The 26,760-nt window shown below is 37.7% G+C and overlaps 1 protein-coding gene across 1 annotated transcript; it reads left to right on the top strand.

Annotated features, from left to right (window-relative positions):
• Nucleotides 1–699: 699 nt before the first annotated feature.
• On the top strand, nucleotides 700–26,459 carry LOC306860775 (lebercilin-like). Its single transcript, XM_079402678.1, has 8 exons — nucleotides 700–1,037; nucleotides 3,854–4,204; nucleotides 6,964–7,505; nucleotides 8,266–8,403; nucleotides 10,441–10,537; nucleotides 10,894–11,027; nucleotides 18,035–18,275; nucleotides 23,216–26,459. The coding sequence occupies exons 2-8, from the start codon at nucleotides 3,862–3,864 to the stop codon at nucleotides 23,989–23,991; spliced, it is 2,271 nt and encodes a 756-aa protein (XP_079258804.1). The 5' UTR covers nucleotides 700–1,037; nucleotides 3,854–3,861; the 3' UTR covers nucleotides 23,992–26,459.
• The last annotated feature ends 301 nt before the right edge of the window (nucleotides 26,460–26,760 follow it).

The raw sequence follows: 26,760 nt of genomic DNA, 5'->3' as shown, positions 1-26,760 counted from the left end.
AATAAAAAAAATATTACAAAAAATTATTGACATGGGATGTCATTGCATTGCATTTTATTTTATATTTTATTTAGAAACACACACACACACAGGTTAGTTTTCTGTGAATTGTGGGGACTTTCCATAGACTTCTATCACTCTTAAACTGAACAAATTATATTTTCTACCCCCTACCCCCCATATATATATATATATATTTAATTTAATTTAATAAAAAATATTTTAAATCAACGGGAGACTTGTGTATGTGGCTTTATTTTGCTTATTTTCAAAGTTTTTTATTTTTATTTTTTTATTATTATTATATTTACATAGCCTAGTATTTATTCGGTCATTTGCATGTTTGTTCTTACTGTTCTTACTGTGAAGACATAAAAATATATTGTAAATCTAACATATTTTAAATCAATGGGACTCAAAATGTATTATTTGGATATTAAGATATTTATAATTTTCATTTAGCATTGTTTCTATTGAAAATATATATTTTTACTATAATAATATTTTCATCATCTATAATTTATCTATCATGTATGTTATCGTCACTAACACCAATCTGACTCGAAACTCTCTTTTTAATATCTTTCTGGCGGTTTTTTTGCTCCTTTTACCCACGCCTGACGCCTGTCTGTCAATGTAACATCAGCCGAGCTCAACAAGTGGTTACGGACAGGGGCTCGCACGTTGCCATGGAGAAGCGTCACTATGACACCGGTAGCAGAAGGCGAGGCGTGGATTCAGAAATTTCACCAACTCCTTCAGTAAAGCGCATATTCCTCTTCAAAGTCTCCTCGCTACAGTCTCCGCCATAATCGACCTCAGATGACAGACGACCAAACCACCGCCGTCGCCCTCTCTTTACCGTATCGGATAAGGTTTTGCTAATCGTTTGGCGTCGTCTCTACAGTAGAGTGTGTTGTGTGTTGTCCTAGCTAGCTCGTCATGTAGCTGGCTAGCGAGTTTGCGAGCCGTTAATCGAGCTACATAATGAAGAAACTGACTATATAGATATGGATACTTAGAAGGGCAAGGAACTGGTAAGTATCGTTACTTTTAAAATGATTTCACGCGCGTAGCAGTGCACGTTCAGCGTTTGCTATTGTTTTAGTCACTCGGAAAACACAAAGTACGAACAATCAGGTGGTAAACAAGAAACACTAGAATCTTCTTAAGATATACATACACGTATTAAGATACAGCCTTACATTGTTTTGTTTTATACGAAGACACGTTGACCGCTTTTTTATTGTTTAAGGACACCTGTAGTTGGATTTATTGTTACATTGTTTGTTGACTTACAATTCTGCCTTTGAAAATCTCTTTTAAGTTGTGTTATTTGACAATAACAACTATAATATCTCCATTATTGTTAGTTCATCACAATATTACGTTATATATTTCTGAATATAGCCTATATATTTTTATATCATCACTTTAGGCTCTATTTACTCAGCTTTGAGTCAATTTTATAGGAATTTCAACCAGACTGATTGACATTTGTTGCTGTTATGGTTACTAAGGCCATTGAAACGGCCATGTCAAGTGCAGATGGTTTCAGTGCTTGATGCCAGTATATATCCAAAATACTGTGACATGGGCTCCTCATTGGTAATATAAAATGTTTTATCATTAGATTCAATTAGACTGTATGTGTAGAAAACTCTCATGAGTTGTGTGGTATTGTATCAGTTTTATATTACCATAAGATTCCTTGCCTAAAGGCAAGACAGGTCCTTGGCTTTCGATTACTTATGAATGCAGATCTTTATTTTATTTTATTTGATTATTGACATTTTTTGCTTTTATTATGATAGGGCAGATCAAAACTGACAGGAAGAGAAGTGGGGAAAGAGATTGGGGGGCTGAATCGGGAAAGGTTCTTGTGTCGGGTTTCGAACTTGGGACGCTCATAGTGCAACAACACTGTATGTCTGCATGCTGCCTGCAAGGCTATCAGCACCAACATGAATGCAAATCTAATTGATTAGAATTTGTTTATTAGTAGTAGTAGTATTTTAAATAGGCCTGTACCTGCAGGCAGTGTTGGGAAGTTTACTTTGGAAATGTAATAGGTTACAGATTAAAAGTAGTGTAACTTTTCAATTACTTTATTAAAGTAATGTAACTGATTACATTTGATTACTTTTCTAAACTGTTAATCATTTTCAAACATGTAAACCAGGCGGAGTTAACCTTACAGTAGTGCTCAACACTGATTGCTGTCAGACTTTCGAAATCACTTGAATTAAGATTATAATCATTTAATTATAAAGGAGACCTTGGATGCAAAATATCTTCATTTACATATAAATGTGTCTTAGCAGTGTGTGGACACAACCACCCTACAATGATAAAAATTCACTCCTTTTTTTTTATCCCCAAAAAACCTAAACAGTCTTAATTATTAAGCCATTTTGATTTTGGAGTGAATAACCAGCGCTCTCTTCCACCTTCAATACCACGACTGAGTTCAGACCCTTGAGCAAGGCAACGAACCCCCAACTGCTCCCCGGGCGCTGTAGCAATATGTGCGTGTTTGTGTGTGTGTGTTCACTACTGTGTTGTGCACTTGGATGGGTTAAATGCAGAGCACAAATTCCGAGTATGGGTTACCATACTAGACCACACATCACTTCACTTTCACTAAATTAATTTATGTCTGGCTGTGCAAATCATTTTACTCCAGACTGCTTTCTGAATGAGGGACAATTCAAGGCAGGTTTTGTTAAAAAGTTAACACTCAAGGATGGAGCAGTACCCGTTGTTCATGATCCAGCTGCTCCTCCAGAAGAAGTAAGTCTCACACTTAATATTTTTTTGATTATTTGCGAATCGCCTTTGCTCTTCTAAAGAAGAGAGGGGCGTGGTGAGGCAGCAAATAGGGCTGATATTTATTTGGTGAAGGCCTCATAAAACTCAATATTTCTTTAATTCAGATAGTTGAATATTAACTTTAAATATTTGGTCCTAACTTTAAAGATTTTTTTTTTTTTGTGCAAAAATGTAGATTTATGGCACTTCATAATGGGTGTCATAATAAACATTTTACCAAAAAAGAGGGAGGTGAAAGGTCAGGCAGTAATTGAATGTGTTTAGCATGTCATTAAGGAATGAATGATACTATTGGCCACTTACAGAAGGGCAGACTCAATCTCCATGGTGACGGTGACCAGAGAGGATATCAGGATTCTGCAGGTTCAGGGACAGAAAGAGGAGGACTTGCCAGTAGCCTTACAAACGTGTCATAAACCGAGCTTTTTTATGAGGATACAACCAGTCTCCTGTAGCTAATTTTTGTCTTTTATCCAGCTCTATTGTTTTTTTGTTCTTTGTGACACTTGGTGATACCTTATTTGTACTTATGATCTTTATCAACTATTACACAATATATGCCCTGATTTGATAAGACAGTGTCTGGTTAGAACATAATACTAAGTCTAAATGGCTTAGTGTTCAAGACTTGCTCAGTTGTGACTAAATAATAGTAATGTACGTAATTTTATGGCTGAATACATTATGTGTGTTAGTGGCTGGACACTGTATCCCCAGCCATATTGCTAGATGAGAATTAATAACACGTCACTATTGTTAATGAGTAACAAACATGACAGTGGCTTGATGCAGTCTTGATGAAGCCTCTCAGACAGCTTGAGTGTTTAGTGTCTGGTTTTATGTCACGATTCGCTGAAGGCTCACACACAATGCAATATGCAAACATACCATGCCATAGCAATCAGGCCTTTTCTGATTTGTGTGTTTGGATGTGTGTGTGCTGCTTATTAATTGTGAGTGAAGCACATATTCAGTCCAGTCTCAGTCTGATCTGTCTTGATCATTGTGAACTGTATTGCAGGGAGAGACATGGACTTGTATGAGGATAATCAGGAATCAGAGCACAGCCGATTGTCTCACCATAGTGACGGGAAGACCTCGGAATCTCCTTTTCGATCTGGAAAACCAGAGAAATACCGGAAAGACATTGAGAGCTTGGTTGGGGATCATACGCGAATCAGAACTCGAGAGCCGGCCAGAGACCCAGACCGGGATCGGTGTTCGGATGGAGAGTGTAGCAGTCCCTCTTTCTACTCTGATGATTATGAAAATGTCTCGCACTCGGATCGGTCTCTCTCGCCGTCAGCCTCTCCATCTCCACAAAGAAGAGGGATGTCTAGGAGAGTGTCCAGCAGCCCCTTACATCGAGCTGGTATGCACACATATTATATGTAAACATACAAGTCTGAAATCATATTGAAAATCTATGTAGCAAAATCTAATGCAAACCTATAAATAAACAAGACTTTTTAGGATTTTGAAAAATTAAAACAAAGAAACTTTATGATGTAAAATGAAGAATAAATATCTAAGATTCTGCACTATAGGGCACTAATCTAATAAGAATACCCCTTAACATGATCATCACAATTTGAACAAACTTGTGGAGTTCATATAACTTCAGCACTGTACCATATTAAAAAAGGTCAAATCATTTGTTTACACCTTCTGAAGCACATGAAATTAGTCAGATGTCTCCTCTTATCCACCAATTACAGGTATAATATCATTAACATTATGATCAAGGTCATCAGCAACTGAATCCTGTGGTGATAGGGCATGGGCAGTTTTTAGTTATTTATTTATTTATTTTTGTGGCTAATCATGTTTCTTGAGACCCTTTGATTGCTGTGATTCAACCCAGCATCTGAGGGATGGGCGGCAGTGTGATTTTCTCACTCAAAAGATACTCAGTTGTGCGATCATTTAAATGAGTCCTTGGTGTATATATCTCACAAAACCTGTGAAGGACATGGCCAGGTCACATTTCACTCCAAAAAAGAAATAAGAAATTATATTTTGCTTAAACAATATAAAGCCAATTTTGAGGACCAAGATTTTTGCCTTACAACAATGTATCATAGTTTCTATGATTCTAATACCATAATGCTTGACAATTAACAGATTTTAAAAATAAAATAAAATAGTTATATAATTTAAATGTAGCCTAGATGTCCTTATTTGTCATAAAAATAATGTCATGATGCAACACATCCTAATAATCCTAAAAATAGGTTTCAGCTTCTTTGTACAAAATGTAATTTCACATTTATATTTTATTGTATTTTATTTAATTTTTTTTTTATTATTTTATTTAATTTTTTATTTTATTGTATTTTATTTAATTTTTTTTTTTTATTTTGAAGTAAAATATAATCTATTAACCTTTAAATTGACTGAAGCATTGTTTAAAGAATAAGAGAACAACTGTTGTGTTCTGCGGTACCAATAATGACCAGCAGATTGCACAAGAGACATTTAGCATCAAGTGTCATGTGAATGGAAAACTATCATGTTTAAAAAAAAAAAAAATTTATTAATACTTTTTCTCAGCAAGGTTGCATTAAATTGATCAAAAGTGACAAAGACTTGTACATTGTTACAAAAAAAATAAATTGTTCTTTTGAATTTTCTATTAATCAAATAATGTTTCTTGAGCACAAATTAAATTATTATGTATTATGTCTTGTATGTTCAATGTATTTTTTATATTTTGTATTCTATGTGGAACTTTTATTGCGGCTTTCTTGGCCAGGGCTCCTTCGCAAAAGAGACTTGTTCTCAAAGGATTTCCCTGGTTAAATAAGGGTTAAATAAATAAAATTAAAATATATTGGAATTATTTCTGAAAGATCATGTGACACAGAAGGCTGAAATTTTAGCTTTGCCATTACAAAAATAAATAAAACACACATTTATTTATATATATATATATATATATATATTAGTGCTGTCAAAATTAACGCGTTAACGCAGGCGATTATGTTTTTTCAGTTTAATGCGTTAAAATTATTTAACACCGTTAATGCAGGGGCGGGGCCAAGGGTTGGCCACCCCACTCATAACTGCTAATTATGTCTCTTTTTTTCTTGACAAGAAGTGCATTTATTCAGTCGCAGAACATCCGAGCACATCAAACAGGAGACGTTTCAGGGGCGTGCTTCAGCTTCACTTCAGCGTCAGGCGCAAGTCAAACGAGCGCGGAAACTGTGCTTTGCTGGCAGCGCGTGCTCTTCAATACACGCACAAAGGTGCCGGCGCGCGCATAGCCTGTATCATTTCATATCAAATCGCGAAAGAAACTATGAGCATGAAATGTCGTGATCAGTCATGAAGTTACCAAAAAAGGCGATTAAAGCTGCCATAAAATTGTGCATGCATGTAGTATGTTATATATGAGTTACATTAAGATGTCTCTGAAATGGTTTTCAAAACTGTCCTGGAGCATCCTAGCACTGTCTCCCTCATCTAACACACTCGATTCAGCTCGTCAGCTCATTAGAAGAGACTGAAATGGGTCAGGTAGAGTAGAGTTGCAGCTGCTGTGATGTCTGTTCATCAAGAACAAAAGAAAAAAGGGGAAATCAATAACTTTTATAGTTTTATTTATTTTAGAATTTAGTGTTTAATAACTTTATTCAGTTTCTGTATATTTCTGCTGAGGGGCACAGGTAGATAAATATGACATTTATTATAATGGGTTTATTTGAAGATTGTTTTAAGTTCCCTTAAATTAGAAGTTATTTTTAAAGTCTAATAAATGTTAAAATTGATAGCTCTTAATTATAATGTAAAGTTGAATGGCTATAGTCAATGGTTATATATTAGGGGGAAAACATTTTTATAGGGAAATCAGTATTAATTGGTATCAGTGATACTGGCCTTCAGTCATAAAAATAAAGATGTCATTAAACAAATATAAAAAATATACTGTCTTTATGTTGTTTGTACATTAATTTGAAGATTGAATGTGAAATTATTGCAATATAAAAGTATATTTAAAAACTTTAATGTTAGGTGGGATTAATAGCGATTAATTTCAAACAAATGTGTGATTAATTAGTTAATTTTATTTAATCGATTGACAGCACTAATATATATATATGGTTATATATTGGTTGTTCTTTTCAGGTGTACGTAAAGGTGTGTCACGCCGTCTCCCGCCCCACTCCCATCATCCTCAGCAGCGGTCAGGAGGCATCCGATCCCAAACTTTGAGTAAAGACGCTCAATCCAAAGAAGTAGACCCAGTCACCAAACGCATGCTGTCTGCCCGCCTGCTAAAGATCAACGAGTTGAAGAATGCATTGTCTGAGCTGAGGCTGCATGCGGACAAGTTGCAGCGTGAGAACCGCTTACTGCGACAGATGCAACTGCGGCAAGAGAAAGTTCTGCATCGCTACAATGACACAGAGAGCGAGATCTCACAGCTGTTGTCTCGTCACAACAATGAGACTCATGTACTGCGTGAGAGGCTGAGACGCAGTCAAGAGAACCAGCGCACAGCTGAGCGCAGCCTCAGGGAAACGGACGCCCAGCTCCAGCGCTGTCGCAGCCAGCTGCAGAAACTGCAGCAACTTGCAGATGACCAGAATCTTGGAGAAAGGGAGGAACTCTCACGAAAACTAACGTACACTCAAGGCAAATTACAAGAAAGTGAACGCAGAGTGAAGGTAAAAAAATGACAATCAATCACACAGTCCAGGGCTCAACAATAAGGATGGCCCGCTGTCCCAGGGCAAACTGTCACTTGTTGAGCTAGCAATATATCTTATGTTTTGCAAACTTAAACATTTGGTTGTGAATTCCGCTTGTCAACTTTTCAAATGTGTCACAAAGGTCAAATTATCCACTGGCTAAAAAAAGTGTCATAATTTCCAGTAGAAGTGTTTAAGAATTTATGGTTTCTTATACAATTATAATGTTGTTGTTTTTTCTTTTTTAAGAAAACTTAAAATTTGATGAGAACATTTTTATTTATATAAATAATAATACATTATTTATATTTATATATATATATATATATATATATATATATATATATATATATATATATATGATTTTATTGTAATATAATAATAATAAAATAAATTAATAATGCATTTCACTTTTAAAATCTAAATATAACATTTACACCTTTAATTTAAATAAGTCTAGAATTTTTTGTGTGCGTCTTAAGTTAATGTCTTTGCATAAGATATAAGCGATATCCTTCTGCAAACCTTCTTTTTTTCCTTATATGTTTACTTTTACCATTTTTATGTTTTTGAATAAATGAGTTTGAGCCATTAAAATGCATACAGCTGTTACCAAAGGAAATTAACTTTCTGTTAGGGGCTACGGTTGATTATAATAACTTCATCCTTCATCACACAGTCAATATGTGTTCATTTTTATGGCTCTGTGTGTGTAATGTATGTAATATGTCTTCAGGAATTGGAGAAGAATATGGAGCTAAGTAGTGGGAGCTTTCAGCGGCAGCTAGCTAATGAGAGGAAGAGAACTCATGATGCACAACAGGAACTTAAAGCACTACAGGAGGAAGTGGAGAGGCTTTGCACTAAACTAAAGGTAACAGATATTGTACATAAAACACTCGCAAACAGGGTTCCTACGGGGGTTTAGAAAAGTATGGAATATGATTTAAGTAATTTCCAGGTCTGGAAAAGTATGGAAAATATTTTTGTTTCCAGACTCTTGCCCGTTTAGCTTAATTTTTTTTAAAATAAATTAAGAATTTAATGAAAATAAATTTACCGCACAATTTATCATTCATGGGAGCTGTTTAGTGATTCTTTAGTGATTGACAAACATATCAGAATGAATTCAAGGTGCACTCTTTCATTATGCAAAATGCAGGTTATAAGCATTTTGTGTTTCTTCTCACAATATTCTAAGCAGTGTAGGGGAAAGTTACTTTTAAAAGTAATGCATTACAATATTGCGTTACTCCCTAAAAAAGTAACTAATTGCGTTACTTGGTTACTTTTTATGTAAAGTAATGCGTTAGTTTATGCGTTACTTTATGTGAAATCCAGTAAGAAGCACTCGAGTTCAGCGCAGAGTACTCCAGAACAAATCACGTCTCTTTAATTTAAACTAGTTTAAAGCCAAAGAAATCAGAGCTGTTATTCTCATCAACACTGATGCAGAAACAGTGTAACAATGATCCAGTTAGAAGACGTTTCAATCCACAAATCACCCACATTTACCATAGTTTTACTGTAACACTAACGGTAACAATGGTATGGTGGCAAAAAAGTAGGATATTATTATATTATTAATATACTAAATATGTTAAAGGAGTAATGGAATATAATTACATTATTTTGTTAATTATTTTATCAGTTGTTGTGGATTTGTAATTGACTGAATATCTTCAGGCTACTGTTCTTCAATGCAAACACCATAGAAACCATATAGTTAGGCTACTTTTTTACCATGGTAATGAGGTGCTGTACTTTTGGTTATGTATAAAAGATGAGGCTGTTACAGTTTTCACAATGGTACGTCTGCATCCCAACTCAAAAGCAATAAATGTTCAGGAAGAGTGTTTTCAGCCTTTTTTAAATATATATTTTATATAAAAAATATGGCATGCAGCTTCAAACAATGGCATACATCTGTTCAAAATAATCGTTATTAATAATCGCAATTACAATCTCAAGGGATTAATCGACAATTATGATTTTTGTCATAATTTGTTATTTGTTATGTGTTGTGTGTGTGTATATATATATATATATATATATATATATATATATATATATATATATATATATATATATATATATATATATATATCTATCTCAATGATTTTAGTAGATAAAAAAAAAAAAATTTGTGGATTTTTATCATTATAGGGTGGTTGTGTACACACTGCCAACACACATATTAAGTGCATTTTGCATCCGATGACCCTTTAAAGAGATCTTAAAATATGGCAAAAGCCAAATTTTAAACACTTTTTACAGTACCAATCTTTTTTATAGACCCTTGAACTTGGCAAATTTTATGCCATCAGCCCATTTCATGTCATGGTTTCTCTGCCGCCGCAGAGGATGTGCTAAATTGGACATTAGGCCTTGATATTAGAGGTACTACTACCATAAGAAAAGCCAAAATTTTAAGCAAGTAGATCTGTTAATCTGTTATTCTTTATTCATAGAAAGATGGCAGTGATGCACAAAGGAAATAGGTTATATAAAACTTGAAACTGTAATATGTAACCATGCAAAAAAATTCCCATGCGCATGTGAATAGCTTCTCGAGGGTACAAAAAAGTTTCTTGTGTGCATGTAAAAGTCTGTATTTTTGTTTCCCTTTTTTATTTTAGGGGCTTTGTATGTTGTCACTTTAAAAACAAATGAGTGTACTATATACAAAATATATAGCTGAAAATAATGCTCTAAGAACCATTTATGTTAAATATGGTCAAAAAATCTACTGAGAGGTTTAGAAATTTGAATCTGGAAAGGTATGGAATTTTGAAATGGAAAATGTGTAGGAACCCTGCACAAATCAAATGCAGATTTTAATTTGATTTTGATTCATTTAATCACAAACATGTATGTGATTGTTGAATGAATTTTTTGCGTCTTATATCAGGAGAAAGAAAAGGAGCTGGATGCTCGGAACATCTACTCTAACAGAATGCTGAAAGCTTCTTCCAGAAAAGAAGCTGAGAATGGCAGCAAGCGAAAAGGTAGATCTAAGTACCATTACACAGCTGTACTAGGCACCTTTCTCCCAGGGCCTTCTTACACACTTAAACATTCGGTTCGTAATTATTATTAGCAGACAGGTAACAGCTCTACAACAAGCATCTTCCTATGGTGATTATATTCTCGTGAGATTCACTAGTGACTCCAGCTTTAATTACAGTGCTTACTATGGATTAGATATATCACTCTGACATTCATCTAACAATCTTCGTTTAAACAAATCAAGTGTTTGAATAGATATTGTATGGACTCTAAAAGGTGAAGTATTACATTATGTATATATGTGGGTTTGTAACGTATGCTTTTTGCCACATGTTTGTTTGTATATGTATTGAAGTCTCCAATACAACCAGCACTAAGGCAGTACAAACAGAGGACAGCACGTCCTCACTGGACTTCCCATCACCGCCTCCAGCTCTTACCAATGAACTCCCATCTGACGACCAGACCGATGATTACCTCTCTCTTAAGGCATGTATAATCTGCTCAGTAGAGATCTTATAAATTACATGCCTTTTTGTATTTCATTTTCTAAATCTTATATATTTATTAAACATGAGAGGACTCTAGTTCATGAAATGCGATTAGCTTGTTTGTGATACTGTAATTAGACCAATGTTCTATATAGCTTTGTTTAAAAATCTAGTGAGCTGCTTGTTAGGGCCCAAGCCACTAAGGTGCAGGGGTCTCTTGTTTTCCTAAGGATTATTAGGGCCCAAGCCAGTAAGGCGCAGGGCCCTCTTGTTTTCCTAAGGATTATTAGGGCCCAAGCCAGTAAGGTGCAGGGCCCTCTTGTTCTTTTAAGGATTATTATTTACTTATTTATTTATTTTCGACTATCCGGGCACTTTTGGGGGCCTTAACGTGCTCAAAAACTCTTGAAAATTGGCACGCATGTTGGAATCCGCGGCCATTAGGACGCCGCAGAGGCTGGGACCCGGGGGTGGCACAGGGGCTTTACGGCGCCCCCTGAAAACTGTCAGAAAACTTGATGTATAGCTCACACATACTTGCATGTATTCATATGAAACTCGGTACACATAGAACTCATTGAGTTGAAATAACCCCTTGAGCCGATCGAACGCACCCTGCGCGGCCTAGGACCAAGCAAATCGAGTCAGGGACGAGGTGAGGAAAGTAAGAGGAGTGGCGACCTGACTAAAGTTTTGGATAAAACGGCGGTAAAAATTGGCAAACCGCTGAAGCGCGACTCAAGAATCTGGACGGGCCAATCAATGACAGCACGAACCTTGTCAGGGTCCATGCTGATCCCTTCCGCCGAAACCACAGAACCGAGAAACGTGACAGACTGGGCATGAAACATGCACTTCTCCACCTTGACAAACAGGCGGTTCTCAAGTAAACGCTGCAAAACTCGGTGGACATGCTGTATGTGTACCTGGAGAGAGGGTGAGAAGATAAAAATGTCGTCCAAATACACAAACACATTTAGCATATCTCTCAAGACGTCATTAACTAAGGCCTGAAAACCACAGGAGCGTTGACCAGAGCAGGTTCATTCCACTCGCACGTAGTCGCCAGAGTCCAGAACTCAATGGCGAAGTCAGCGACAGACCTTCTGCCCTGATAAAGCACAGCAAGAAGGCGCGAAGCCTCGTGGCCGAAAACGGATCGATCGAATATCTTGATCATCTCCTCCCTGAAGAGCTCGAAACTATCACAGCAAGGGGTCTGTGCCACCCAAGCGGAAGTTCCCCATTCGCGAACACGCCCCGTGAGAAGCGAAAGTACAAAGGCGATCCGGAAGGGATCTCCCACATACGTCTGGGGCTGGAGAGAAAAAACAACCTCACATTGAGTCAAAAAAGCTCTGCATTCAGTGGGCTCACCGGCATAGCAGGGGGGGGGTTGTTAACATGCGGCTCAGGAAGATGATGTCGGCTGAAATAAGTTGATGGTTCTTGGTAAAGCTGTAGTAGACAAGAAGATAAATCTGTCACCTGTGCTGTCAAACTCTCAACTGCGTGACGGGCGGCAGACAACTCTGCCATGCATGACTCCCTGAATCTCCATTGCTGATCGAAAAGGTTCCTCCTTTGCTGGATCCATGTTGGTCGGATTATTCTGTCAGGGATGATATAAAGGATCCACAGGCAAAGACAGTCAGTATGAACAGTCTTTAATGAAGACACAAAATAAGGCAGTCTGTCGTACAATGACACAAAACTGGATGAAACACAAAACACAACTGAGGATGGTCCGGTTCAGAGGACTCCCGGCTTGGAGAGAGCTCGTGGAGATGGGCTTACTGGAAGCAGCAACAGGACACCGAGAATACTTAGGCGAGCACAGCAACACTAGGCAAGACAAGACGTGGTTAGACCTCTGATGGTACCTTGACATGAAGAGCGAAACGATAGCATACGCATGACACACAATAATCCGACAGAGAACAGCAAGCACAGCCACTGGAAATAGAGTCACTGATTAGATCAGAGTGGGAACAGGTGTCACCGCAAAGCAGCACGAGCGCTGATTGTGAAGATGAGAGCTAGAATGGGCGTGTGTGTGTGTGTGTGTGTGTGTGTGTGTGTGTGTGTGAAATCCTGTGTGTGTGCGTGAGAGAGAGACAGAGAAGCAAACCCAGCCCATGACAGGAAATCATCCTTTATAAAGCATTGTCCCAACATCAATAGTCGGTAGTAAGTAGTTCATAAATTCAGCTATAAATACCTTGTTCTTTATTTATAAGGCATATCTATTACAAAGGAGATTTAAAGGGTCAGTTATCTTCCTAAAAGAAAAAAATAAACAAACACAACGGAGAGGGATACAAAACAGAAATATTTTTTCAAGATGCAAAAAATTAAACTGTACACTTGAATTTTTATTTTATTTTATGTTTTACAATTAAGTTTCAGAGGTTTATTTTTCTTTTTTTATCAAGTGTACAAAAATATTTATGTGTTCTGTATCCCTCTGTGTTGTGTTTGTTTAGCTTTTCTGTTTGGGAGATAAATGAGCCTTTAAATCTCCTGTGTAAATGCTTTATAAGGTATAAATAGTCCTCACTTTAGATGAGCTCACACAAATAGATGGCTGGCAACTGCTAAATGTTTTATAACTACCTGACTTAATCATGAATTACAGCAGGAATATGTGTTAATAAAGCATTTATTAACACACTGAGCAATTATTATGATGTCTAAATAATAAGATTTATAAATGTACATTTAAATAGTTTCTTAATCATTTACTTACACTTTCTAAGTGATCTTATGAACCACTGACAACTCCTAAATAACTGGTTTGTAAATAACTTAATAATTTAGAAATGTTAAATTGATCATTAATAAAGTATGAAAATGCTCAAGAACAAAACACTTATAGCTGTATTTATAAAATGCTTACTATTTTTATTTTTATTTAGTCATTTAGCAGACACTGTTATCCAAAGCGACTTACAAATGAGGAATATAAGAAGCAATCAAAACCAACAAAAGAGCAACAATGTGCAAGTGCTATTACAAGTCTTGGTTAGCCTAACGCAATACAGATTATTATTATTATTATGATTTTTTATTTATTTTATTTAAAGTAAAAGACATATAGATAAAATAAAATGAGAATAGAGAGTGCTAGAGTTAGAGGGTCAAGTAAAGATGGAACAGATGAGTTTTTAGCCGTTTCTTGAAGATGGGTACGGATTCGGCTGCTCTGATTGAATTGGGCAGGTCATTCCACCAGAAGGGAACAGTTAATGAAAAAGTCTGTGATAGTGTTTTTGTGCGTCTTTGGGATGGCACAATAATGTGTCGTTCACTTGAAGAACGCAAGCTTCTAGAGGGCACATAAGTCTGAAGTAATGAATTTAGGTAAAGGAGTGCAGAGCCAGTGGTGGTTCTGTAGGCAAACATTAATGCCTTGAATTTAATGCGAGCAGTTATTGGTAGCCAGTGCAAACTGATGAACAGAGGCGTGACGTGCGTTCTTTTCGGCTCATTAAAGATTAATCTTGCAGTGGCATTTTGGATTAATTGTAGAGGTTTAATAGAATTGGCTGGAAGACCTGCCAAGAGAGCATTGCAATAGTCAAGTCTGGACCGAACAAGAGCCTGAACAAGGAGTTGTGTTGCATATTCCGAGAGAAAGGGCCTGATCTTCTTAATATTGTATAATGCAAATCTGCAGGACCGGGCAGTTTTAGTTTACTAATGCCTATTAATGCTGGAACAATGCTTTATAAAGGACGGATTGCCTATTTACTAATACTTAACTAATGATTCATAGTGTGCAGTTATTATAAAGTGTTACCATGTTAGTTAATCAAAATGTTCATGTTAATTCACAGTGCATTAACTATTGTTAACAGATACAACTTTAAATTTTAATAATGTTTATAAGTTTTGAATATTAACTAACATTAGTAAACGCTATATAAGTATTGTTCTTGTTAATTAATATAGTTAATGTTAGTAACTGAAACTTTATTGAAAGTGTTACAGAAGTTTTATGTATTGTTGTGTGTGTGTATGTTTAACAGTCTTGATGGTTGGGATTAACCCTTTCATTGCTGAATCCCTCAAATCTAAACTGCCAGAGGGTTATTGTAATGCATATGCTCGCTGTGCACCGTTTTCCTGATGCCACGGGGGTGGCGGTTGCACTGATGGCTTGGGCCCGTCATCGCTGCTTGCAGCTTTAATTGTCTTTGAAAGCCACTCGCAAATAGCACTCCATTTGGGAGATTTTTTTAATAGATTTTGAATAGTGAGAATGAAAGTACATCACACACATATATTGGGTAAAGTAATACATTTCCATTTACAACAATTATTAATTAACTATTTTATATATATATATATATATATATATATTTATTTATTGAATGAATGCTAAATAATAAATAGATATAAATAAATATTTTTACTCTGAATAATTTATTTAATTTATTTACATGTAATATTTATTATCGGCATATCTGTCTGCAATCTTGGAATTTTTTAATGAATGAATAAATAAATTAATTTATTTATTTATTATTTATTTTCTTAGCTCATTGAACTTCACAGTTTTTTCTGTGAAGGATACAAATAATGTTGCCTTAGTTTTTGGCTTAAATGTTACCCTGAACCACAAAACCAGTCTGAAGTCGCTGGGGTATATTTGTAGCAATAGCCAAAAATACACTGCATGGGTCAAAATGATCGATTTTTCTTTTATGCCAAAAATCATTAGGATATTAAGTAAAGATCATGTTCCATGAAGATATTTTGTAAATTTCTTACCGTACATATATCAAAACTTCATTTTTGATAAGTAAAATGCATTGCTAAAAACTTCATTTGGACAAATTTACAGGCGATTTTCTCAATATTTAGATTTTTTGCACCCTCAGATTCCAGATTTTCAAATAGTTGTATCTCGGCCAAATATTGTCCAATCCTAACCATACATCAATGGAAAGTTTATTTATGTATAAATCTCAGTTTTGAAAAATTGACACTGAAAGTCCTTTCCACACTGAGCGCGAAAAAGCGAAACGAATTTCGGACGCGATGTCGCGCTGGAATAAAACAACAGCTCCCTATGGATGCTTCCACACAGACTGCGAACATTCGCGCACTGAAAATGCTAATTTGTTTTTTCGTCCAGTCCGACGAATCTTTTCAGTTTCGCAAAGCGAAAACTGGCCGTCCAATAAGATTTGAGCTAGGATCACGTGACCGGAGCAGCTGTTGTTGCACAAAAAGGTGAGAAGTCTAGATCTTCCATATTTTAAAAAAATAATCGAGTGAAACATTTTTTCTACACATGAAATATGAAAGCAAATAGACATGATTATGACGATATATTTTCTGTATTTGTTTTTTAGGCAGCTCATTTTTTTTATAACAAAGGATGTTTATGACTAATATTAGCAGTGTAGTGTTATTAAACGTGTCTGCTTATTATTATAGAATAAAAATCAAATATAAATCACAATCGGAAGTTATTACAAGCACTCGATGGTTTAAAGCAAATATACATTGATAAATAAATTTTCAAGTGTAGCTTGATGCTAATTATACTTCTAATTATATTTTAGGATGTAGCCTATTCTTGTAAGCATTATAGATGGCTTGTGTTTCTGGTGTAGAACCAAACTTTGTTTATCTTAATTTAAATGTTAAATCCATATACGCGATACATATCTGAGGAAAAACATTGTTGTTCGGTGCCACCTAGCGTGCAGGTGTGAATTAGCAGAAGGCGAACATTCGTTTCGCGCTCGGCGTGAAAGCAACCTTCGCGGGCGATTCGCCTCGCTTTTTCGCGTCGCGCTCCATGTGGAAAGGCCTTAAGACTGGTTTTGTGGTCCAGGGTCACAAATAATCTTTTGGAATCTCTTGTGATTGAACTATCATGTGATGCTTAAAAATGCAGCCTCACTACGTTTTGGAACAGAGCACAAATTCTGCATATATTGAGCTAGAAACCTCAGCACACAATAAAATGTCTCTCAAATTTAATCCTCATGAGGAAAGAATATATTTATTTGTGTTTCATCTCCTTTCATTTTTTTATAGTTATATTTACACTTATTCTTTTGTTAATAGATTGATTTAGCTCGTTAGTGCTTAATTTACATCCCTTTGCTGTCTTTCTCATTCTATTTTATCACCTATCGATCCTTTTAGTCTGCTCACATACCCGTGAATTTCCTTGTTAATTAATCTCAGAGTAATTTTTAATTATTGACTTTCAGGTTCAAAAGCCTACAGTGAATCACAGGGTAAAAAAGGTTGGCCTTGAATGTCTGTCCTTCTGTATCCCAGCATGCAGCACACAATAGAAAAGACTGTAGTTCATATTCTGGCTCCCAAAGCAAATCTTCACATCTTTAATTCAGCATTGCATTGCTGCATGAAGTGCTAACATCTTAATCTCTGCCAAATTGTCTCAATAGAAGAGCACTAATAACCTGGCTGATTAGTTTTACACCTTGAGTGTCCATGATACATAATAATTCTGAATTAAGAATGATCTCGGGTCAGGTTTCAAGAGCAGTTCTGGGAGACATACTTATTTTGTCTATGGCAAAGATATTTTAAACAAGATTAAAAGTCTAAAATGAAAATTCTATCATCATTTACTCATGAATTATTTTTCTGTGGAAAAGGAGAAGTTGCACAGAATGTTTAAATTGTAATTTTCCCATAAAATTTCAGCAGTGATCAGGACAAGAAATGACACCATAGAGCATCATTACAATAGACCATATTCTCTGCAACAGCTGCTTTTAATATATTTTCAAATACGTTGCAACAGTTTTGACATCACTGATGCCAAATGTCATTGCTTCTTGTGTGTCTTTTAACTGATTGCGACCTGCCCGATTTAAACATGAGGATGAGAAAATGCTAACAATTTTCATTTTTGTGCAGACTAAAATAATATTTAATTGAGCAAACTTTGTGGAAATTATGAACTTTGTGTTTTAATGTCATTCATTTTCTTCAATAATATATCAGCAGGATCAGCAAGGCAGGAAGCAGAGACCTAGGGAAGCAAAAGAATGGAAGATTCAAGAGTTTTGGAGGGAAAGAGAGAAAGAAAGAGACATAGAATCTGAGACGGAACGAACAAGGGAGAAGGAGAGAGAAGAAGAGGCAATGCATGACAGAAAAAGAGAAATGGAGCTGCTGAAAGACAAGGAGAGGCAAAGACTGGATCAACAGCACAACGCAAATGAGAAGAACTCAAAGGGAAACAGAGGTAGGAACGTAACTATGCCATCCTGCTGTCTCAGTTCAAAACAAATGGACATGCACAAATGAATTATAAAATTAACATAATTTGAGTAAATTAAATACTGTTAGCTAAAATATAGTTCCTTAAAAAAGCAGCTCACATAACGTCTCGGTTACATATGTAACCCTCGTTCCCTGAAGGAGCGAACGGAGACGTAACGTCAGTGTGACTGACTAATGGAATCTCGCCCGAGAGCCCAATCACCTTCGAGTGTTAACAAAACAAGCCAATGACAGTTAGCGTGCGTGTTTTGCCACACGCACCCTGCCCCGTGCTTTTCGTTGAGGAGCTGAGACTATGTGCCCCGGCCGTACAGCGGTGGTACAGCAACTGTGGCGATGGGACGTTACGTCTCCGTTCCCTCCTTCAGGGAACGAGGGTTACATATGTAACCAAGACGTTCCCTATCAGTCAGTCACGTTCAACGTAACATCAGTGTGACTGACTAATGGGATCCCTTGGAAAACGCCACAATTGCTGACCCTCTCCAGTGCCCTGCGGAAGCTGGCAAGTCCCCCCACACCAGTTGGGACGGAAGATAGGACAGAGCTTAGGCAGAGATGACAGCCACCGCAGTTCCGTACAGTGGGTATGGATAACACTGGGAAAGCGTACCGCAAGTAAGGGAGCGCTACGGAAGCCACATCCTGTGTAAAGGAGGTACCGTGTAAAGGAGGTACCATGTGGAGTAGACTCAGCCAGCCTGGGGTGAGCTAACTACACAGCAGAGACGGTGGGGGAGCCGTACCGTGGAAGAATACACGTGTGGGATCACCCTAGGGCTGGGCGATATGGCTGAAAACTGTATCACGATATAAGTGTTTCATATCGGTCGATATCGATAATTATTGATATTGCTTTTAAGGTGGTACATCAAGTTCGTGGTATTACCAGTCTTGGCGGGGACGACGGTCTTGCATAATTTGCAGACGACATTTGGTCTGACTACGGTCAGACTTATAATATCCAAAAAACTGCCATACTGGCAAGTAGGGCTGGGTATCGTTCAAAAATTTTCGATACCGATACCTTCAGTTCGATACCGGTTCCTGAACGGTACTTTTTTCGATACCAGTTTTATAAAATCAGTTTTAATAAGATTACATTATCTGAAAAAACAATTTTTTTAGCTTGTTGATATTTATACAGACTCAAAGCCTCATCTCCTGAGCCACTGCACAAAAGGAACAAAATATATCCAACACAATAAATAAATAAATAATTTTAATAAAGTTCAAATTGTTTTCAGTTTACACATCTGTTCGGCTACGTTTACATTAGTGCGTGTTCATTTTAAAACACATAGCTCAGACAGAATCATCATTTCTAGGTTGTTAAAGACTTCAAGAAATTTAAAATCTTCATCCACTTTCATAAGTGGGTGTTTTATTTTCTTTCACCATATGTTTTATTTTTATTAAATTCTGGTGTAGTATGTCTAATTATTTGAATGCATAAAAACAACTTAGTTTATTTAAATTTATTCTTAAAATAGCCTAATGAAATGTTTTATTTTTCCTCAGAAATTCTGTGTTCTGTATCTGGTTTTCAAATGAAGACATAAAACATTAATTTAATTTATCTTTAAATTATTGAAAATCAAAGTTTATTTATTTTGGCAAACAAAAGGGGGTTACTATTAAAATTAAAACATGGAATAACTGTTGTGTGATCATTACTAAAAAAAAAAGTTTTAATCATTTTAATAGTAGCCTAGTAGTAGCAGTATGTACTGTCTGCTGAACAATATTAATACCGTTAATATTAAAACCTAACTTTTATTTTGACGGGTTGCCTGGAATTCCTTTACAGTTCTGTGTGTATATGATATGAGTTAGTTTTACTCGAATCAAAAGGTAAAATGCTCATGAAGTGACTTTCAGAGTAGGTCTGGAGATGCTGTTCATGTCCTCATTTAGTGAGACGGCAGACGCTGAAATGACCGCGAGCGTCACGCGAGCTTCAGTCTGTGTATAATAAACAAACCGCGCGATATAAAGAGCAGACTGCTCCGTGTGCTTTCGAAACGCTCTCGTGGAAGTCAAACACTGATGATCAATCTGCACGTCGCCGTTTCTAGTCAAACACATCTAGTGCTGCAGGATTATTGGCTCACTGATGGTGATGAGATTAACCCCTTAGGTATCGAAATTTGGTACCGAACGACAAGACGTTTTTCGATACTCGGTGGTATCGAGGCAATTCGGTCGGTGCCTAAAAAGTATCGAACTCAATACCCAGCCCTACTGGCGAGCTGACTTTCTCTTTTATTTACAATTTCCTCGCTCGCTGAGGCACTCATTTTCTGCTTATGAAGAGGAATCCAGCAGACCAGCCAAGTCTGGCTGCAGACGTGCACTCTCAGGCGCGCGTGCGCACTTAGACACGAGACAACGATATGGCGCAACTTAACATGATACTGTTACATGATTGGCTGTTAGCGTGTCACTCCCTACGTTGCTAGGTTACCAGAGAGCGAGTGCCTTTGTTAATGCAACCAAACTGCGAAGAATAAAAAATATCGAACGTTTTATCGAACATATTTTTTATTGATATCGTTCACGTGTCTATCGCGATACATATCGTTATCGTTTTATCGCCCAGTTTTATCGCATCACCCGAAAGGGAATCACTACACACGGGCACCTAGCCCAGCACAAGGGCTGTCCTTGGGCAAACACACGAGTGCTGGACCTGGCGTCTAGCGCTCCGCCACACCTGACTGCCGAGGGTGCGGGAGGAACTTCAACAGGGTTCGCTGCGGGGAACTGAACTGAGAAGCAATAAAAGCGCACGTATCTGAGGCAAGTACACGGGAGGACACGGGCTCTACACGGAGATTATAAAATCTCGCAAAGGTGTTAGGTGTTGCCCAGCCGGCAGCTCTACAAATGTCTGCAATCGAGGCTCCCCGCACCAATGCCTAAGAGGAAGCAACGCCTCTCGTAGAGTGTGCTCTCACACCGAGGGGGCACTGTAAGCGCTGGGCCTGATAGGCCAAGACTATAGCCTCCACTATCCAGTGGGCAAGTCTTTGTTTAGAGACAGCCTTTACCTTCTGCTGTCCTCCGCTCTGCGTGTGGTCCACGTAAATACGCAAAGTGCGGACGGGACAAAGCAGAGCAATGGCTGGGTCTGCTTCCTCCCGGGGCAGTGCTTGCAAGTTCACCACCTGATCCCTGAAGGCGTGGTGGGAACGCCCTTCAGGTGGGAACTTTGGGCACATATCCAGGCCACATATCTCACGTTGTGAGAGTCAGCCGGCCCGAATTCTAGGTACAAATCATTGACCGAAAATGCCTGCAGGTCCCCTACCCTCTTGACAGAGGCCAATGCAGTGAGGAGCGCTGTCTTTAACGACAGAAACTTAAGCTCTACTGACTGCAAAGGCTTGAAGGGCTCCTCCTTCAAGGCCGCCAGGACCGAGGGGAGATCCCAAGAGGGTACCAGATGAGGGCGCGGAGGATTTAACCTCCTCGCCCCTCTGAGGAACCAAGTTGTGTTTCCCCACAGACTTACCGTCTACTGCATCGTGATGTGCAGCAATAGCGGCAACATACACTTTGAGGGTGGAGGGAGACAGCCTTCGCTCCAACCCATCTTGCAGGAAAGAGAGCACAACTGCAATCGGGCATCTCTGGGGGTCTTCCCGGCGGGAAGAACACCAATCGACGAACAGGTTCCACTTCAGCCTGTAAGCGTGTCTTGTAGACGGGGCTCTAGCCGAAGTGATGGTGTTTACTACCGCTGGAGGTAGCCGACCTAGAACCTCCGCGTCCCGTCCAGGGACTACACGTGGAGATTCCACAAGTCTGAACACGGGTGCCAGAGGGTGCCCCCTCTCTGAGAAAGGAGATCCCACCTCAGAGGAACTTGCCAAAGAGGGGCTGGAAGTGACCACATCCAGAAACACACGAGCGGGAAGCCATCTTTAAAAAGACGCCCGTCGCTCGTGGAGCTCTTTTAGATATTGCTCTTTCAGAAATACTCTTTTAGAGAAGCGCTGAAGCGCCCAGGGGAGGTCGCAGCACGACCGCAGAATGAAGAGCTGCAGCACGCCGTCAGAAGCAGCAGCACTGGACAGCAACCTCCGCTGACGTGCCGTAACACCAACACTGTCGTTTGCTGTCTTGCAGACACTCTCTGAGATTCGCGCTGAAGGCTCGGCTCCGAAGCAAAAAGCTGATGTACGTTGGCGAAACACGCACGCCAACTCTCATTGGCTTGTTTTGTTAACACTCGGGCGAGATCCCATTAGTCAGTCACACTGACGTTACGTCGAACGTGACTGACTGATAGGGAACCAAAGTTTTCAATCATGTACAGATGTATAGGATGGATGTTTGTCAAATATTTAATGTACACAACAGTTCAAAAGATTCTTATTCTCACCAAGACTGCATATATTTAATCAAGACCGTAAAAACAGTAATATTGTAAAAATATTATTACCGTTTTAAATAGCTATTTTTTATTTTAGTATATTTTAAAATATAATTTAATCCTGTGATTTGTAAAGTTGAATATTCTGCAGCCATTACTTCAGTCTTCAGTGTCTCATGATCCTTCAGAAATCATTATAAAATGCTAATTTGGTCCTCAGGAAACATTTCTTAATATTATTAATGTTGAAAACAGTTGTGCTGCTTCATATTTTTGTAGAAACAGTGCTACATTTTTTCCAGGATTCTTTGATGAATAGAAATGGCAAAAATAAAATTTATTATAAATACATTTTTTGTAACAATGTAAAAGACTTTACTGACATTTTTGATTAGTTGAATGCATCCTTGCTGAATAAAAATATTAGTATTGGTATTGGTACTGACCCCAAACATTTGAACGGTAATGGACTTGTTGAAATGCATGCTTGCATCTACAGTCATTCTGTTTCTATTAAATAGGCCTGGGCAGAAATGAAGAAGATTGGAGGATTGGCCTGTCTATAGCTCAAAAGAAGGAAGAGAGCAGGAAGCAGCGTGAACTGGAAGAGGAACAACTTAAGGCAAGAAATCTGGAGATCCAGGCTGTCAATCAAGAGAGCGCAGAAGAGGAACGTCAACGTAAAGAGCAGCTACTGGCTAAGATGCGTGAGATCGATATGCAGACTCAAGGTCAGGACTCGGATTTCTTTTCCGACGACACAGGAAGTGTCCGCTCTCCTCCACGGTTGTCCGAGCAACGGAACCACAACGGTATTTTCAGATTCACAGAACCAGAGGAGAACACAAACACATTGGCGAGTGGGAGAAGAGTGGGTGGTCTCCGAACACCAAGTGAAGATCTTGATCTTGCTTTTGGCAGCTACGCCCCTTCTTTTGGTAAATCTGCCCCCCGCGCTGGTTTAGGTGCACGCAATGCAAATCAGCCACCTCGAGAAATAGATGAAGGGCTGGATCTGGGTGGCCTGGTCAAAGAAAGGAAGTCCAACCTCATGCAGCAGCTTTTTGGTGCCTCTGCCACACCACCTCCTTCAGATCCATCCATCCTAAGCCCCCCTCTAACAAGCCAGTTCCCATCAGGACCAGTGGGTGAACGCAGGAGGGACACAGACACACCAAATGGACTAAACATCAGTTCTCTCCCCAACAATAGGAGCACTCTGCATGTCTCCGAGAGCCGACCCGCGGTCAGGGCCATTATGTCATTTGATGATGACATAGAAGAAGTCACACTCTGAATAGGGTGCTTTTATAGCCAATACGAAATAATCAGTTTTTTGAAAACACAAGGAAAGAATCCAGAAACGTCTGGTATTTTGTTCTGAGCTCCCTTATGAAGTAATCACTGATTAAACAATGCTTAGTTTGCTAATATGCCTCTTTTTTTCTAACATTTCCGGCAAAATCACAGAGGAATACTTTTTTTAGTGAAACGTTTTTCATGGTTAGGTTTGCAAAGGGTCCAGTATTAACTTGCTGCACACTAGAGGCCATGAAATCACGGAAGGGAGTGGAAAGTTCTGTGGATGATCTTCTGACAATGTGCAAATTAAAGAACACAGACGCATCCAGATCCATAATGACCAAAGTAGTCTACCAAGAGCTGCACCAAATAGCAACTATGGCTACCATGTCAAATGCAAAATGGGTTAAGACATGCTTTTTTGGGTGGCAAATAGTGGTAAACTGACTACCGCAGACCTTAATAAATCTCATTGTATGATATATTTAAATACTCCCCTCCTATACATTTTGCATCTGAAAATGAGAATCCTACAAATCCATATACTTCAGTAAATCCTGACAGTAGTTTAATTTTTTTTTTTTTATCAACAAATAAGGGTTTGCGCTGGTGCAAGCTTTTAGCAAATCTGGCCCTAAATGTAAAAAAAGTCACCTGTAGGCAAGTAACTTTAAAGGAACCACAGTGGAATAGATAGGTTAAAGTCAAATTGTAAGAGTGATAATCTAACCCTTGCTGATGTAATCAACAAGAGTGATTCATATCAAGAATGTACGACCCGTCAAATAGGGCAAACAACCGTTGTGACTTGCAAGTCATCTAAACTACTTTTACCTCAGTGGAAAATTATGAAGTTTATCAGAGACACTTAGGTACTTGTTTTTTGTCAAAAATCTGACACATAGTGACCTCGATGATCAAGTTTTGTTTTGGGGGCTAAAAAATTCAGGTATTTCGTTTAATAAAAATAATTAATGAAAGAGTTTCATGTCGGGTTAGTAATATTTAAGGACTATGAAACTTTAAATTGTGCCTGTTATAGGTGTGGGAGACCAGGTCATTTTGGAATCTTCCTATATGTGTTGTTTTATTGCTGAGAAACTCCCTTGCATACCGCATGAAAAGAAGTTAAAGTTAATGTTGTATTTACATTTTCTCCCCATTTTACAAGAATGTGATAATTAGAGCTAGAGGGTGGTATGCATTCGCTGATAGTCTTGTGTAAGATTCAGTTTGTCTGAAAGGAAGACCTCTGCACTTTCAGTACTGATATGAGTGTGACAGAGTTTTGCCCTCTCAGAGAGCCACGCTGCGGCTCGGCTGACTCAGGCCTGGGCTGCGTCTTCTCCCACACAGCACTTAAGTCTAATGTTAATGTCAATTATGTGACAAAGGAGAGAGTCTGGTTCATAAGATACAGTAAAGTTTGTAGTTTATAGATTAAACAATGAGACAAATACTCAAATATATCTATACAGGACACCCAAAATATGGATAGTTACAAATGTGTGAATTTCTTTGCATTAGATTAGATAGTAAAATATCTAGCCAATTGGCATTTTCTCAAATATAACAAAACTAGATTTTTGTCTTAATTTGAGATTTTTTTGCACTATTAAAATTTATTTTTCTAAAATGTTTGCTTGAAAATTGAACTTGTGCTGATAAATGTCTCTTGGTTTGATATTTTGTTATTTAATACAGTGATTCTATATGTGATACAAGTGTACACATATTTTGGGGGGCACTGCACGTTTTTTTTATTTTTTTATGTGCACGGTATGACCATTTTTACTTTAACCATTTAGTAACCAGAAAACTCTGAAGTAATCGGACTTCCATTTGAATTCTCAGCTAATACAGTGTCTTTGTTTGTCTGCTTATACGTAATGAGTTTTCATTTTAATAAATGCAGGGTTATGTGTGAGAATTTGTCAAGTAGTTTTTTGTGTAATTAGAAGATATGTTTTGCTCTATATAAACTGTAGTAATTTGGTATTTATTAAAGCATTTCAGGGGTTCTCATGTTTTGAAGTACTAGAAATAATGTGGTTGATGTTGCTTATTGTGACTTTTTAATGAGGGATGTCAATTTATACAAGCGAAGATAGATTTACAATATACTGTAAACACGAAATACTTAACTATGTGTTATTTTTAAAAGGTTTTTCATCTCGTGGCCATCGTTACTTTTTAAAAGAACAAAATCTGGCACTACTCTAGTACTCACTGGTGAGTTTTATTGTTCTGTCAAAATTCTCACTGCAAACTGACAGAGATCTGTAAATTGCCATGCTTTAATGGTGATCCCTCAATCAGTTTTCCAAAGCACTGCAACATGTTACTGTAGTGCTAAAATGGTTCATTGTGAAAGCAAATTGACTTTTGTTTATCTGACTTTGTATTGTATAGTAGATTTTGAAATAGTGATCCTCTGATCATTCAAATACAGTTTTTATGGTTAAAGTGTGTTTGTTGCATCTTTCCACAAGCTTTTGAAAGAGAGATGTCATCAACATCATATACACTGGAATACACATAACCACTAGTCAGCACATGACATTGTGTATGGAGTGATCTCCAGAATCAGATCCATAGACGTGTGACCTAGAAATGTATGTTTGCTACGTGACCATCCTTTGTCTTTAACAGGAAACCTCTGATTGTCTTCTCTAGAGTGGCAGCAAGCTTCCAGAGGTACATGTGTGTTGTGAAGCATGGTAGAATGTTAACCATTGTCAAGTTACGATAGAATGTCATCCAT

The sequence above is a fragment of the Barbus barbus genome (assembly GCF_936440315.1).
Source record: "Barbus barbus genome assembly, chromosome: 41".
NCBI lineage: Eukaryota > Metazoa > Chordata > Actinopteri > Cypriniformes > Cyprinidae > Barbus > Barbus barbus.
This window is presented reverse-complemented; position numbering and strand designations above follow the sequence as displayed.